Source organism: Rhinolophus sinicus, linkage group LG06, assembly GCF_036562045.2.
Source record: "Rhinolophus sinicus isolate RSC01 linkage group LG06, ASM3656204v1, whole genome shotgun sequence".
NCBI lineage: Eukaryota > Metazoa > Chordata > Mammalia > Chiroptera > Rhinolophidae > Rhinolophus > Rhinolophus sinicus.
The window spans coordinates 83,012,991-83,027,675 of NC_133756.1; the positions used below are offsets into that span (position 1 = coordinate 83,012,991).

Sequence of the window (14,685 nt, forward strand, 5' to 3'; positions counted from 1 at the left end):
GATGGGCTGATGTGGCTGAGAGGACTTGTATACTGCTAATGTTCACTGGAGCAGAAATGGGAGACTTGCCAAATGTCTGCTGACATAGGGTGGAGGCAGGGCTGTGGAGTTGTTTGAGATACACCAACGTGGACTAACAGCCAAGACAGGAGGTGTATGGGGTACCTATGGGGCCTCCAGCTAGGGAAGCCCTCTGTGTCACCTCACCGGCCCTCAGAGACCCAGCCAGCTATTTTTTCTAGACCTGTGCTGTGACCACTCAGTGTAGCCCAGTGGCTGAAAGTTTATGCTTCAGGGCAGTGATCTCCAAACCTGTTTTGCTGTGTGTTTTTGAACATGTATCCCAAGATATATGTATTTATAAAGTATAACAATACCTTCTTGACCAATATACTTTAAGAAAGTAAGAAAAATTTAACTTCTACACGATGAGATAAGAAGACAATACCTAATATTTTATTTCAAAAATTTGGATTACCTCTTGCACCCCACTTTGCTAGTAGTCTCTGCTCCCAAGGGTTGGTCATGTTCTGGCTGGTGAAGTTGGGCAACTTCTTTAACCTCTTCAAGCTTCAGTTTTTTCATCTGTAAAATAAGGATAATCAAACAGGATTATGAGGGTTAAATGAGATAATGCAAGTAAAACTGTTAATGTCCACAAGAAGAAAAGTCTTTTCCCCCAAAACTTAAGTAGTAGAATTCAATCTCTAGCTTCACTCTTTTGCTATGCTGAAAATAGATCCACGTCCTTTTCATTGGGAAAGTTCTATACAAGAGATAGCTAGGGACTATCAATCATACCAGATGTGGGGCAAGTTAGAAGCTTCTACATTTTTCATAGTAATTGTGTTTGGTTTAGAATTCCTGACTTCCTCTCTTGAATGGTACTTGGAAGCCTATTAGGGCAGATTCCTCCCCACCTAAACATACACCAATAAAAATATTATAACAATACTATGTGCCAGATACTGTTCTAAGCACTTTACACAGTAATATTATCTCAGTCCTCACAATCGAGGTAGGTGCTGTTGTTATCAGCTCCAATTTGTTAACATGTCCAAAGTCGTAGAGCTAGGAAGTTATGGAACCAGAACTCAAACTTAGATACACTGCAACTCCGGAGCCTATGTTTTTAACCACTACATTATGGGCCTCCTGAAGGAGCTGGGGGCAGAGATGTTGCTAGGGTCGTGGCTATAGGCTCAGGGCTACAACTGTTGAATGAGCAGATGGACGGACAAACAGCAGAAACGTGGTTGCGCCCTCAGAAGGATGTAGAGTGGACCCAGAATCTACGCACGGTGCTGATACACCTGCGAAAGCTCTGCCCCTCAGCTCCCGCAGTTCCAAAAGCACTCCGCCACTTCCGGTCCTGGCTCCGCCTCCCTGCCGCCGTCCGTTTTGCGTTTCAGAATTTTGTCCCCGGCGCCGAGCCGTCGCCCCGCTCTCGCTGCTGCCATGGCGGCAGCTCCGCCGCTCTCCAAGGCCGAGTATCTGAAGCGCTACTTGTCGGGGGCAGATGCCGGCGGCTACGGGGGCTCCGAGTCCGGTCGCAAGCGTCGCAAAAAGCGACCGAAGCCTGGCGGGGCTGGCGGCAAGGGGTGAGTTGGTCCCGGCGGGGGCGGGGTCTGCGGCCGCTCGCCGTCCCTCGCCGTCCCAGCTCCGCCCGGGGCCCCCGGCTCTTCCTCCTGTCCACGCCCGGTCGGCCTCGCTGCTCTGTGGGCGAGTGGGAGCCTTCCCGGGCCTCAGACTCGGTGCGGGTCGCTTGTCGCGCTCCTGGGCCCGGCCTTCGATGTGCTCAAACCAGGCTGTAACTTGCATCACTTTTCCCGCCTTTGTAGCCTTTCGTCCTCTCCCGCGCAGAATGAATGTTGTGCCCTGAGAATAATGGTGGGACGAATTCAGAGCTTCTGTGCTTGGGTATTTAGGACCCAGAACCTGTCTGTGGAGGCTCTGCAATCCCAAGGACTCTGGTCCTGAGTCAGAGACCTACGAGTATTCTCACTTCCTGTTACTCTTAATAATACTAATAATAACAACTAACATACACTTCTTGTCCTGTGTCAGGCACTGTTATAAGCACTTTAGACAAACGTAAATTTTTTTAAGCTTCACAATACTAACATGCAGTAGGTATTGTTATTGTCCCCATTTTTCAAATGGAAAAGTTTTCGTTACACACCACGGGATTGAATAGTACTCCTCCCTCCCAATTCATGCCCACCCAGAACCTCAGAATGTGACATTATTTGGAAATTTAATTTAAAAAAATGTGCAGATATAATTAGTTAAGATGAGGTCATAGTGGATTAGGACTGGCACTAAATCCAGTGTGACTGGTGTCCTTTTAAGAAGAGGGAAATTTGGACACAGAAACAGGCATAGGAGAATTACCACGTGAAGATGGAGGCTGATGGGACTGGCTGCCACTAGCTGAGGTAGGCGGCTGCCAGAAGTTGGAAGAGTCAAGGCAAGATCCTCTCCAAGAGCCCAGTGGGCATTGCCTTGCAGATATCTTGATTTCAGACTTTGAGCCTCAGAACTGTGAGAGAATACATTTCTGTTGTTTTAAGCCACCAGTTTGCCCTAGGAAACTATTATACCCAGTAAAGTCAAACAGTCCCAAAGAACTCATTTATTTCCTTTTCTGGTTTGGGTCTCGCTGCGTTCTTGCCTTCTGTCTCACTGCCCCTCTGGCTTGTGTGGATTCTTTGGAAGCAGTAATAGTACCATGTAGTGAAGATAGTGTGAGCTTTGGAGAAACAGTGATCAGAGTTTGAATCCTAGCTGTGCCACTTTATGGGCTGTGTGGCTTTGGGCAAGATGTTTCATCTTTCTAAGCCTTGGTTTCCTTTTAAAATGAGAGTAATATTGAGTGGTATCACTTATATTAAATGGTTATTGTTGTGATTAGAGATGTATAAAGTGAGTGATCTTGGCTTTTTAGATAGTAAGTGTTCACATCATGATAGTCATGGTTATTATTTGAGACTCATCCATAGTTTATCTGTGTAACAAACATTTTTTGAATACTTCTTATGCCAGTTACTGCAGGATGTTGAGGATACCACTTTAAATGAGAATGTCATAGTTCCTTTTGTGATGGAACTTAAAGTTTAATGGAGATGTAGGCTTTAAACAACTAATTAGGTAACAAATTGATTTATTTCCTTTGTGATAAATGCAATGAAAGTATTCCAAGAATGGGTAACAGGTTCTCATTTGGGGCAGTTAAGAGAGAGTTGTCAGGAAGTATGTGCTCAAGGAGGTTATGTATATGCTGGGATCTTAAGAATGAGTAAGAGTTTCCCAGTAAGGAATGAGAAGAGTCGGGCAGGCAGAGGGAAGGAACTGAGTTTGTGAAAACTGATGTGGGAAGGAATTTGGCTCATTCCAGGCACCGAAAGATTACCAGTGAGGTAGTGAACTGAGGAGGCAGTGGTTCAAGATGAAGTTGACCATGTAAGGCAAAGACAGGACCATGCAGGATCTTGTAGGATTTTGAGCTTTATCCTAAAATCAGTAGATAAGTGTTCATAGGCTGTTACCCAAGAATGTTTCTTCCTTTTTGATCTTTTTAATTCTCACATTTAGAATGCGGATTGTGGATGATGATGTGAGCTGGACATCTATTTCCACCACTAAACCAGAAAAAGAGGAAGAGGAAGATGATGGAGATTTGCCTGTGGTATGTATCTTATGAGGCTGTGAGGACTTTGAAATTCAAGCTCTCCATCTCCAGTGCCAGTGCAGGGTAGATTTATAAGAGGGAAAGTTGAGGACAGAGAAGTGGTGACACTTTCCAAGAGCTATTTTAAAATAGTTTTTGATGATGCCTGTACACTGTCTTCTTTGTTTATGGAGGGTCCCATCAGCCTAGAAATGAGAACTAATCACAGAGAAAGAGGCGGGACTCCTCAATGTCTGGTATCACAGCCATGATTAGAATTAGCCAGGTTGAATTGGTTGGAATTTATCTTAAAAACAAAGTTCAGGTTCAGTTATAGGAAACCTTTTCTTTTTTCCTTTTATTCATTGATTTAACCAAGCTTTAAAATTCGTGTACTCTTGTCTAAGTACTGGAGATTAATAGAACACGATGTATGTACTCTAGAGGGCAAACCCTAGAACGGGAGACTGAGTTTCAAGTAATTTCAGCAGTATGATAAATGTTGGAGCTATAGTTCACATATGTACCAACAGAACCAATCACTTAAACCTAATTAATGTTTGCAACATTTGTTTTTATTTTTATTTTATTTTATAAAAACAGTACATATTTATTATAGAATATCTGGGAATTATACAAAAGTTTAAAGTTTTAAAAAGAATATAACTGTCCAGCGGTAACAACTGCTGGCATTTGGATGCATGTCTCTTCAATTCATAGATTATACATACTTTTGTTTATTTTTTCAAATATAATTGAGATTATACTGTACACATGGTTTTTTAAGCCTGCTCTTTCACTTAATAATATGTTGTGAATACTTTAGTAAGACTTTAAATATTCTTTGAGAGTATGATTTTTAATGGTTGCATAGTTCAGTATGCATAATAATTTAACATATCCTATTACTGGACATATGGGTTGTTTCCTGTCTTAAAATATTATAATGCTTTGATAAACATCTTGTACATAAATCAGTGTAGGAATCTATTGCTTTATTCCCATGAAGTTAAATTATGGTCCTTTTGAGTTGTAGTCCCATATTGCTTTCCAAAAGGTGGTGCCAATTTATACTCCCACTAGAAGTGTATGAGAATGCCAGTTTTTCCATTTCTTCATCAATACTAGGACATTATTAATAACAGCAAAAACTATGGCAAACCTATGCCAGTTTGACAGGTGAGCAGTGGTATTTACTTTCTTCAAAAAACAGTGAAAGCAATAATTTTTCATATGTTTGTTGGGAATTTATATTTAATGAATTTCTTGGTATTGTCCATTTTTTAGAAATTGGGAATTTTAATTTTTTTGTTGATTTAATTCATATTTATATAAGAATATATTATGTTTTGCATGTCATAGGTATATTTTGTCATTTGCCTTTTCATTTATAATAGTTTGACCTTTAAAAATTTAAATTTTTATATCGTGGTCTATTAATTTTTCTTTATAATATTGTCTTTTGCTCCTCTAATTGCCCCAAAATCTAAACAAGAAAGGCTTTAGCCCCACTGCTCTCTACACTGGGTAAAACAGATCTTGGTTATTGAATTCATTTTCGTTACTTCAAGACCATCATCACCACTAGTAATAATGGCAAAAGAACTAGGACAACCACAAAAGCAGTGGCAGCACAAGAATAATAGGTATAATTTATTGAGCATTTATCATGTACCAAGCAAGCACTGCTAAGCTTACACAATCTATTTCATTGAGTCCTCATAGCAATCCTTTGAAACCTACTTTCACAAATGAGGAAATTGAGGCTTAGAGAGAATAATTTGCCAAAGGTTGTACAAAGACTAATTTGCAGAGCTGGGGATTTAGATTTCAGTTCATGCTTGAAAGCAAGCTTTCATGCTTGCTTGAAAGTCTGTGCTTTTATTGCCCAGTGAGAGATTGCAAAACTAGGTTATATGAGGACTGATGGTAGGATCTTGGGAGAAGAGAAGACGTAGACAGGAATAATGACATGGGTTTGAATTCCAGTTCTGTCATTTGCTAGCTTGTGACACTGAGAAAGTTACTTAACTTCTCTTACTCATAGTTTGTTCTTTAATAGTGTGGAACCTCTTTGCAGGGCTGTTATGAGGACTGTGTGAGATAGTAAGGTCCAAAACACAGTACCTTATGCTTAGTTGCTACTCTGTAACTAGAATTTGTTATGCCGGCATCTCTGAAAGTCTGTCTTGTGGAAAGAGGATGAGTTGCATCAGGGGTCAATGGGAAGAAGTTATAGGAAGGTAGATATGGGTCTCATGAAACCAGGAACTTTCTATCACTGCCCCAAAAATGCAATGGACTGCCTTGTAACATAATGAGCTCCCTGTCAGTGAATTGATTCCTTGACAGGGAATGGCTGGGTGAGGGATCATTTATCAAGGGTATAGTATGGAGAAGATTCCACAGTGGTATGAGAGTTTGAATGATACGAAATGTGGTTTTCTTGGTTAAAGATTCTGTGATTCTGTGTACATCTTAATGACTTCTTTTGGTTGGATTCAAGAACACCTATCACTGTGACTACCTACAACAAGAAAGATTTCATAAGGAACCCGAAGGCCCTTGATGAATGATAGGCATGACTGGGATTCTGCCTGTTTTCATTCTGAATGCAATATAATAAAAATAAAGAGGTAAAAATAAAAAGGTAAAAGGAATTTAGCTTTTATCTTATAAGTGGCAGTTCTGTACGTGGCAGGTTAATAAAAAGGTTTGTAATGAAAGATTAACTTTTGGAGCGAAATCAGTTAGGGAAAGATCCAGAATTAAACCATCCAGCGACAATCAGATATTCATGGAGCAAATATAACTGAGGACCACTACATGTTTCTTCATGGCTGTTTTGGGTGTGTGTGTGCCATGTATGTTAGGAATGGGAATGGTCATAGCTTCAGGTTCTTGAGACAACAGTACTCCTTGGTTGGATTCTGTAGATTTCCTCAACACAGCGTCCTCATTCCCACAGGTGGCTGAATTTGTGGATGAGCGACCAGAAGAGGTAAAGCAGATGGAAACCTTTCGTTCCAGTGCCAAATGGAAGCTTTTGGGAGGTGAGTTAGAGCAATAGATGGATCTAAATTTCTTATTTATAGGGGAAGCCTTTTTTTCTTTTCTACACTTTTTTAAAAAGAGGGCTGCATAATTTGTTGTAGTGTGTCATTGATCCTGAAAAATATTTTGTGAAATCGAATTCAGAACTTCTTCAGAGGTAGTAAGATGTGGGAATCGAAGGTATCCTACTTTGTCTTATGTTTTGGTGTTAGGGTTACTGAGGTCAGGAAGTGACTCATTTGGGAGACTTTCAGGACCCAGAATAAGTGAGGACTTAGTGCATAGGCAGGACTTTGGAGGAGTTAACAAGCATGTGAGCAACTGCTGTCCTCTCTCAGAATGAAGCCACTCATGTATGGGTCAAGGACCTTTGTATTTGTGTTAGTAAATCTTTATGTTCTTCCCTTAAATATTGGTATTTATGGTGCATTATTCTCCACTTGCTTGTTCTGTACTCTCTCCTTAAGGCTAATGTTCTGTACTCTCTCCTTAAGGCTAATAATTTGACTACCTATTTTTAAAAAATGTTTGAGTTCTTGAGTTGGATAAAAGGTATTTGTTATGTCTGAGCAGAGACGAAACCTAGTCTTGTTTGCCTTGGTATTCCCCTGGCCTAGCACAAGGAGGTACTACCGTGTTTCCCTGAAAATAAGACCTAGCTGGACAATCAGTTCTCATGCGTCTTTTGGAGCAAAAATTAATATAAGACCCGGTCTTATATTATAGTAAAATAAGACCGGGTCTTATATTAATTTTTGCTCCAAAAGATGCATGAGAGCTGATTGTCTGGCCAGGCCTTATTTTCGGGGAAATACGGTATTAATAAATATTTGTTGAATTGTTAAAAGGTATTTGATTCTTGCAGGTTACTCCTCTGGTAAATCATCACTTGGGTCTTAGCAGTCATTTCCCCTTTCCCAAAAACTTAGTAGATAGGTCTATTTACTGAGGGACACAGATTAAGAAATACTTAGTCACAGTGGGTCCCAGCCCTGGTCCCAGCAGTCAGTTGGGCTCTGAGTAGCCAGGGGAAGTGTGCTGGATTTTTACCATCTGTCTTCATTCCTTCACAAACAAGGGTCTTGCTTGGTGCTTGATAGTTGTTTAACTTCAGTTTACCCTTGCTGCTTATTCCTTTTTCACAATGGAGTGTTGAAGAGTTAACTCCTAAACAAAATTTATTCTCTCTGTGTTATACTCTGTGCCTTTAGGTTAATTATCCTGCAGTTATGATTAGAAAAAAAATGAATAGCAAAAACGACAATTGGCTGTAGGTTAATTTTCTCAGTTAATGTTAAGTGTATTATTTTTGTTTTATGAATTAAGACGGTTAGTATTTTATCAGAATCCTGTTTTACTTAAAATTAAAAAAAAATTTTTTTCAATTACAGTTGACAGTCAATGTTACATTAGTTTCAGGTGTACAGCATAGTGATTAGACTGTTTTACTCTTAATTATTATTTTCTGCCTTATCCTGTAGTTGTGTTTCAGTCTTTTCCATCATCCTTTTTTCAGAGATAATCTTTTGGTTTCCATATCGGTAGGAAGTCACACACACACACACACACACACTCTCACACACTCACACTCACTAATAGTTCTTTTTGTTTTGCTTCATTCTCACTACCTCATCCTCATTTGTTACTGGAAATATCCTCACTGATCTCTGATTCTTACTCCCTTTCTAATAAATATGGAGTTTATTAACCTTATGGATTAGATTTACTGTCACGGCCCACACAGATATCAGTACTTTTCTCTGAGGGGTGGATTCCAATCAGGTAGGCCTATCCCTCAAAGTAAAGGAGTTGACTTGGTTTAATTCATCCATTTAACAAGTGTTCATTGGTCCTCCCCAGCTTTTATTTGTATTTGGGCCTTGGAGCTCAATGACAAGAAACGGAGAGGAGAAACTGGATTTTGGAAATGTCTTGAATTGCTATAAACGTTTCTTTCTGTTATGCCTTTGAAAATTCAAAGTTTCAAACTCTTTCCTCAACTACATATTTTTTAAAGATTGCACATGGACTGTGAAGTCAGACAGATCTGTATTTGGATATTCACTCCATCACTTACTAGCAGTATGACTTTGGCAAATTACTTAATCTTTCTATCAAGTTTCTTATGTGTAGAATGGGGATAATATTTATCTCCTAGGCTTGTTGTGAGAATTAAATGAGGTAACCTATATAAAACGTTGGCATGTAGTACCATGTTTCCCTGAAAATAAGACTGGGTCTTATACCGTATTTCCCCGAAAATAAGACTGGGTCTTATATTAATTTTTGCTCCAAAAACGCATTAGGGCGTATTTTCAGGGGAATTATTTTTTCATGTACAACAATCTACATTTATTCAAATACAGTCATGTCATCTTCTGGAACATTGTCATAACGTACTAAATGTGTCTGTCATCTGGCTGATGATCTTAACCGGGACTTTAGGTCTTACTTTTGGGGAAACACGGTAGGTGATCAGTAAATGCTGATCCTTCTTTTTTCCTGGTGATCTCTCCCCCTTTAACAAGGAGCACAGTGACGTACATGAAATAGTTAACAGCATTCATTTTGTTGTGGTACAGGTTTAGTCAGTTTGCCTTTTGAAGGAAGAGTGAGCACAAACTATAAATTATCTAGGCTACATTTTGAGCCTCTGACTGGGAACTCTGCACAAGTCAGGTTTGGGAAGAACACTGGGTTAGGAGTTAGAAGCTGGGGTTCTAGTCTGTCTCTTCATCTGGTAGCTGTGACTTTAGGTAAGAAACCATTCAGCTCCTTGGAGCCTCTATTTTCATGTCTGCAAAACAAAATATCTGCTTTGCTTACCTTACAACATACAATGTGAAAATGTATATAAAATGCTTTGCAAATTTATAACTTATTAGGCAAATAAGCTAGATTATTTTTAAGATGTTCTAGCAAAGGAGCTCGTGTAGACCTCTTGGGCTTTCTTAGTAGTTTTGAGATGTCCTGCTAGGGCATTTTCTAAAATTTTGGGTACCAATGGTGAACACAGCATTTGACTCTTTGCTATTTGTGTTTAGGCCACAATGAAGAACTATCTTCACACAGACATTTCTGTCACGACACCCCGGATCCTTCTCCTCCTAGGAGGCTCCGTCACGACACCCCAGAGCCTTCTCCTCCTAGGAGGCTCCGTCATGACACCCCAGAGCCTTCTCCTCCTAGGAGGGCCCGTCATGACACCCCAGATCCTTCTCCTCCTAGGAGGTCCCGTCACGACACCCCAGATCCATCTCCTCCTAGGAAGGTCCGTCACGACACCCCAGATCCTTCTCCTCCTAGGAGGACCCGTCACAACACCCTGGATTCATCCCCTCCTAGGAGAGTTCGTCATGATTCTGAAGACCCATCTTCCCCCAGAAGGGCCCATCATGATTCATTAGATCCCTCTCCTCTCAGGAAACCTCATCGTCATTCTTCAGGTGTATCTCCTAGGAGGACCCGTCATGACACACCAGATCCATCTCCTCCTAGGAGGACCCGTCATGACACACCAGGTCCATCTCCTCCTAGAAGGGCCCATCACAGTTCCTCTGATATCTCTCCCCACAGAAGGGCCCGTAACAGCTGCCCTGACACATCTCAACCTAGAAGGACTCTTGGCTCTTTAGACACATTGCAGCTCAGGAGGGCCCGGCATGACTCCCCGGATTTGGCTCCTAATGTTCCGCATTCACTGCCCCAAACCAAAAGCAGTAAAGTCCCAGAAAGAGCCTCTAGCAAAACTTCTCCACATTGGAAGGGGCCAGGACCCTCTCATCTGTCACTCCTGAAGAACAGCAAATATGGATATGACTCTGACCTCTCTCCTCCACGAAAAAAGCAAGCAAAATCCCATGTCAGAAGTAAACAGCATGATTCTAAAGGTGAGCATTGATGTCCATGAGAGGGACTTATGCCCTAGGTGCTTTCTTTTGGACCTTTTATTGCTTTATTAGGTATTTATGTCTTTAGAAATGAGGATGGAATTTCTTTGGAGAAGTTTTAAAAACTAGGGAAATGGTGAGAGATTGGGCTGAAGAGTGTTAAAAATTTACGGTGGCAGGGAAATTTTTATATATATTTTTGTTTATTCTCTTCACCCCATTTAAAAATACTACGTGTTAGTTGCAGAAATTTTATACAGAATGTATAGAAATACATAAAGAAGCAGAAAAAAAGTCATACAAAATTCTGTCATTCAGGGGCAGTCACTATTAGTATGGTAGCCAGTGTTCTTCTAGTCTTTTCTCTACGCATTTTTGATGTAGTTGAGCCCTGTTTATGCCGTATGTGCATATTGCATGTATAATCTTTCCTGTTGTTTTCACTTAATACTATCATCCCCATGTCATAAAAACATCTCTTTGTTAATGTAATTTTTGTTAGTGGTGTATTACCTAAATTTACTTAACCATTTCCTTAATTTTGTATATTTTAGGTTATTTTTAAATTTTGCTTTCATAATTCTGTAATGAACATCTGTGTACATAAACTGTTGCCTGTTCTGGATTATTTCCTTTTCTGCTTCTAGATAGATTTCCTAGAAATTATCAGATTGCTTTTTTGGAAGGTACTTTGTGATGCTTATGTCTATTAATTCAGACCTGTGGGGTGGAATTTGTTTACTACATCTTTTGTCCCTAGTTACTGTTTTAATTTTAAAATTCAAATACATTGTTATCCTTTAGTCTGAGAACATCAGAATGTATACTAATTTGACCTTTTACCACACCACTGAGATCTGATTGCAGCTGGCTTTGCCCATTCTGTGTGTGGGTGAGTATGACATAGACGGGTATGTTGAGCTCTCTGTACTAGTCACTTGGGAATGGAACCCTGCATCCTGCCTGTTGGTTGTAAAAGTTGTCTCTGACTTTGCTTTTCTCCCATGTCATCTGTACTTGTATTTAGGTCAGTGATACAGGGGGACTAAATGAATGTTGAAAATTGGCCTGGTAAGTTCTATTTTTAGATTCTGACAAGGGGATTAAAGACTTTATTCTTTAATGTCTAGGCTCTTCACCCAGCCATAGGAAATTTCATACACACTCTTCACCTAGAAGACATCAGAGTGACACATTGGACAACCGGAAAGCTTCTGATTCAGATCTTTCTCCTCCACGGAATAAACAAAGTTCAGGGCGCCAGGATTCTGATGCAGATCTGTCACCTCCACGCAGTAGACCTAGACACCAGAGCTCTGACTCTGACCTCTCTCCACCAAGGAGGAAGCCGAGGGCCAAATCTTCTGATTCCGATCTCTCTCTACCTCGAAGGACTCAGCCTCTGGGAAAGAAGGTAGGAATTTTCAGGAGCCGTAGTCTTCTCTTGGAGTGACTTCTGTCTTCTAGTTCTATGCTAGCACCGGAGATCCAAGCCAGGGCAGGCTGCGGTAGGTCTTGGTAGTATAGTACGTCTAGTTCAGAGGACCACTCGAGCTCTTTCCTTATCTCTGAAGGCAAGACTGCCTATAACCCATTCCAGGTAAACTTCCAAAGACCAGATTTCCTAACTAGCTTCTGCCTTTACATCCTCTTAATTCCACAAATCTCATTTTAGGAAGTCTAGGAAAACTTGTTAGGAATAAATTGAGAACTGTAGTTTACAGAGTGGAGTTAGGACCACAAACCTTATGTCAAATAGATGACATATTTAAATCCTACTTCTTCCACTTTCTGTCTGTACATTTGGGCAAGATACATAGTATCTCTAAGCTTCAGCTTCTTACTCTGTAAAAGGTGGGTAATAGTAGTACATACTTCCTAAGGTTATTGTGAGAATTAAATGAGGTAGCACAGTGCCTGGGACAAAGGAAGCATTTAGTGTAAGCAATTTATTTGTAAATTGGACTGCAGGTCTCTATCCAGAGCTTAAAGAGAGGTACTTAAAATATAAAACTACTTTTAGAAATCATATCACCTGGGAAGTCAGTGTTTTGTTTGTTTTATTTTAAATCTATGGAGAAGCCTGAATTAGCAAAAGGAAAATACACATGAACCGTGAGTAATTGTGTTGTAAAGAACACCAGTACTAGGAAAGGAATCTTACTCCAGTGAGTTGGTTAGTGAACAGAATGGTAGAACCTGTGGTGTACACATCTCCCTCCAGGACAGATTTTTCAGGTAAGTCTCCTCTGTAGCCCATGGTCCTGGCAGGCTAGACAAGCCTGTCCCTAACCTGGGAAGTGGGGTTCTTCTCTTTTGGTGAACAAAGTGAAATCTATGTTTCAACTGGGCCCCTTGACATTTTACCTACCTGTTTAGTCCGTGGACAATTTAATATTAATCAAATTCAGCATATTGCTTAAAGATATCAAATTATACTGTGTACTTCATTTGTGGGCTGTTTGTTGTGTTGTTAGAGGGTAGAGTATGTTAAAAATTTTTTATTTGGTCATATCTGTTCATTATCCTGAAATATAGCCACAGTTTAAGGATCTTAGGTTTGCCTGAGTTTGTATTTTAAATGGAATATTTTATTAGTGTGGGTCTTTACTGGAGGGCTTAGAGCTGGTCAGGTGACTAGGGTGAGTCTTCATGTGTGCAGTTTATACACTGAAAAATCAGAAATACAGCTGCTTAGCATTCTCTTTAGTATCTTGTTAGATGGTGTTTACTCTTAACCTTGATAGTACTATTAATTTTCCATGAAATTCAGTTTTATTTCTTTTCTATTCTGTGAATCCTGTGGCTGACAATAAGAATATAAAGTTAGAGTTTTCGGTTTGGTTCCTGTTGTTCATCAGACAAAATGCACCTAACTGTGTGTACCTGTTTGGCCTACTGCTGCATTGTCTCATTAATGTTGGATGCTCCCTTTCCCATTGTATAGGCTGCACACATGTATTCTGGGGCTCAAACTGGGCTGGTGTTAACTGACATACAGCGAGAGCAGCAGGAACTCAAGAAACGGGACCAAGAAACCATGGCATTTGAAGGTAAAAATGTGAAAGTGCAGAGACCAATTGAAGCTCATGTAGCTTTTATTTTACTTTTTAAATATAGTTTATTGTAACTGATATTTAAAACTTTTAATTGCTATCAAGTTTCAGTTCTGGTTTTATGTATTATTTTAACTTCTCAGTCGATCCAAGTGGTTCTTTTCCTTCTTGAAAAATGTTGTTTTCAGGATCATCACCAATATGCACTTAGATATTTGTAGGATCTACTTGTAGTCTGGGTGCAAAAGTTCTTAGTCTGCATCAGAATCCCAAGTGGTTGATTTCAGATATTAAATAAAATATTATTTCTGATTTTCATACTTGGTGTTTAGCTTTAAAAGTATATTTTTCCTTTGCAGCTGAATTCCAGTATGCTGAAACTGTATTTCGAGATAAGTCTGGCCGTAAAAGGGATTTGAAACTGGAACGTTTAGAGCAAAGGAGAAAAGCAGAGAAGGCCTCGGAGAGAGATGAACTGTATGCCCAGTGGGGAAAAGGGTAAGGGAACTACCGAAAGGTAAAACCTGCCTGCGGTGACTGAAGGAAGTAATTTTTCTGTTCTGCTGACCAGTTAGTCATGTTCTGCCTGAGAGCTGTTTTCAGGAATGGGTAATCAGTGTGCTCAAGCTCCCTCCTAAATACTGATAGACTTCACACTTACAGTTGGTATTCTAGGAATTTTTCCCTTTTTAATATTTGGCATAGGCTGCTAGAAAGAGGAGGTTCTCCAAATGTAGCAGTGTGGTCCATGTTAGTGTAAGTGTAAAAATGTTAAACGGTATAGCAGACACTCTTGGTTCTTTCTGCCCAGCCTTGCCCAGAGCCGGCAGCAGCAACAAAATGTGGAGGATGCAATAAAGGAAATGCAGAAACCTCTGGCCCGCTATATCGATGATGAGGACCTGGACCAGATGCTAAGAGAACAGGAAAGAGAGGGGGACCCCATGGCCAACTTTATCAGGAAAAACAAGGCCAAGGAGAACAAGAATAAGAGAGGTAAGCCTGTGGGGACTCG

General features: G+C 40.2%; 1 protein-coding gene and 1 long non-coding RNA gene across 2 annotated transcripts in view; one reads left to right on the forward strand and one right to left on the reverse strand.

Moving 5' to 3' along the window:
* The window catches only part of LOC141572178 (uncharacterized), a 4,122-nt gene extending 2,720 nt beyond the window's left edge, over positions 1-1,402 (reverse strand). The window contains exons 1-2 of the long non-coding RNA XR_012497381.1: positions 1,301-1,402; positions 479-585 (exon numbers count right to left, since the gene is read on the reverse strand). This is a non-coding gene — a long non-coding RNA (uncharacterized LOC141572178). The remainder of the gene's footprint in view (positions 1-478; positions 586-1,300) is intronic.
* Positions 1,403-14,685, forward strand: part of BUD13 (BUD13 homolog) — a 27,614-nt gene continuing 14,331 nt past the window's right edge. The window contains exons 1-8 of the mRNA XM_074335444.1: positions 1,403-1,601; positions 3,595-3,688; positions 6,639-6,723; positions 9,769-10,614; positions 11,745-12,028; positions 13,562-13,667; positions 14,030-14,168; positions 14,482-14,666. Coding sequence (XP_074191545.1) covers positions 1,459-1,601; positions 3,595-3,688; positions 6,639-6,723; positions 9,769-10,614; positions 11,745-12,028; positions 13,562-13,667; positions 14,030-14,168; positions 14,482-14,666 — 1,882 coding nt within the window. The 5' untranslated portion in view covers positions 1,403-1,458. The remainder of the gene's footprint in view (positions 1,602-3,594; positions 3,689-6,638; positions 6,724-9,768; positions 10,615-11,744; positions 12,029-13,561; positions 13,668-14,029; positions 14,169-14,481; positions 14,667-14,685) is intronic.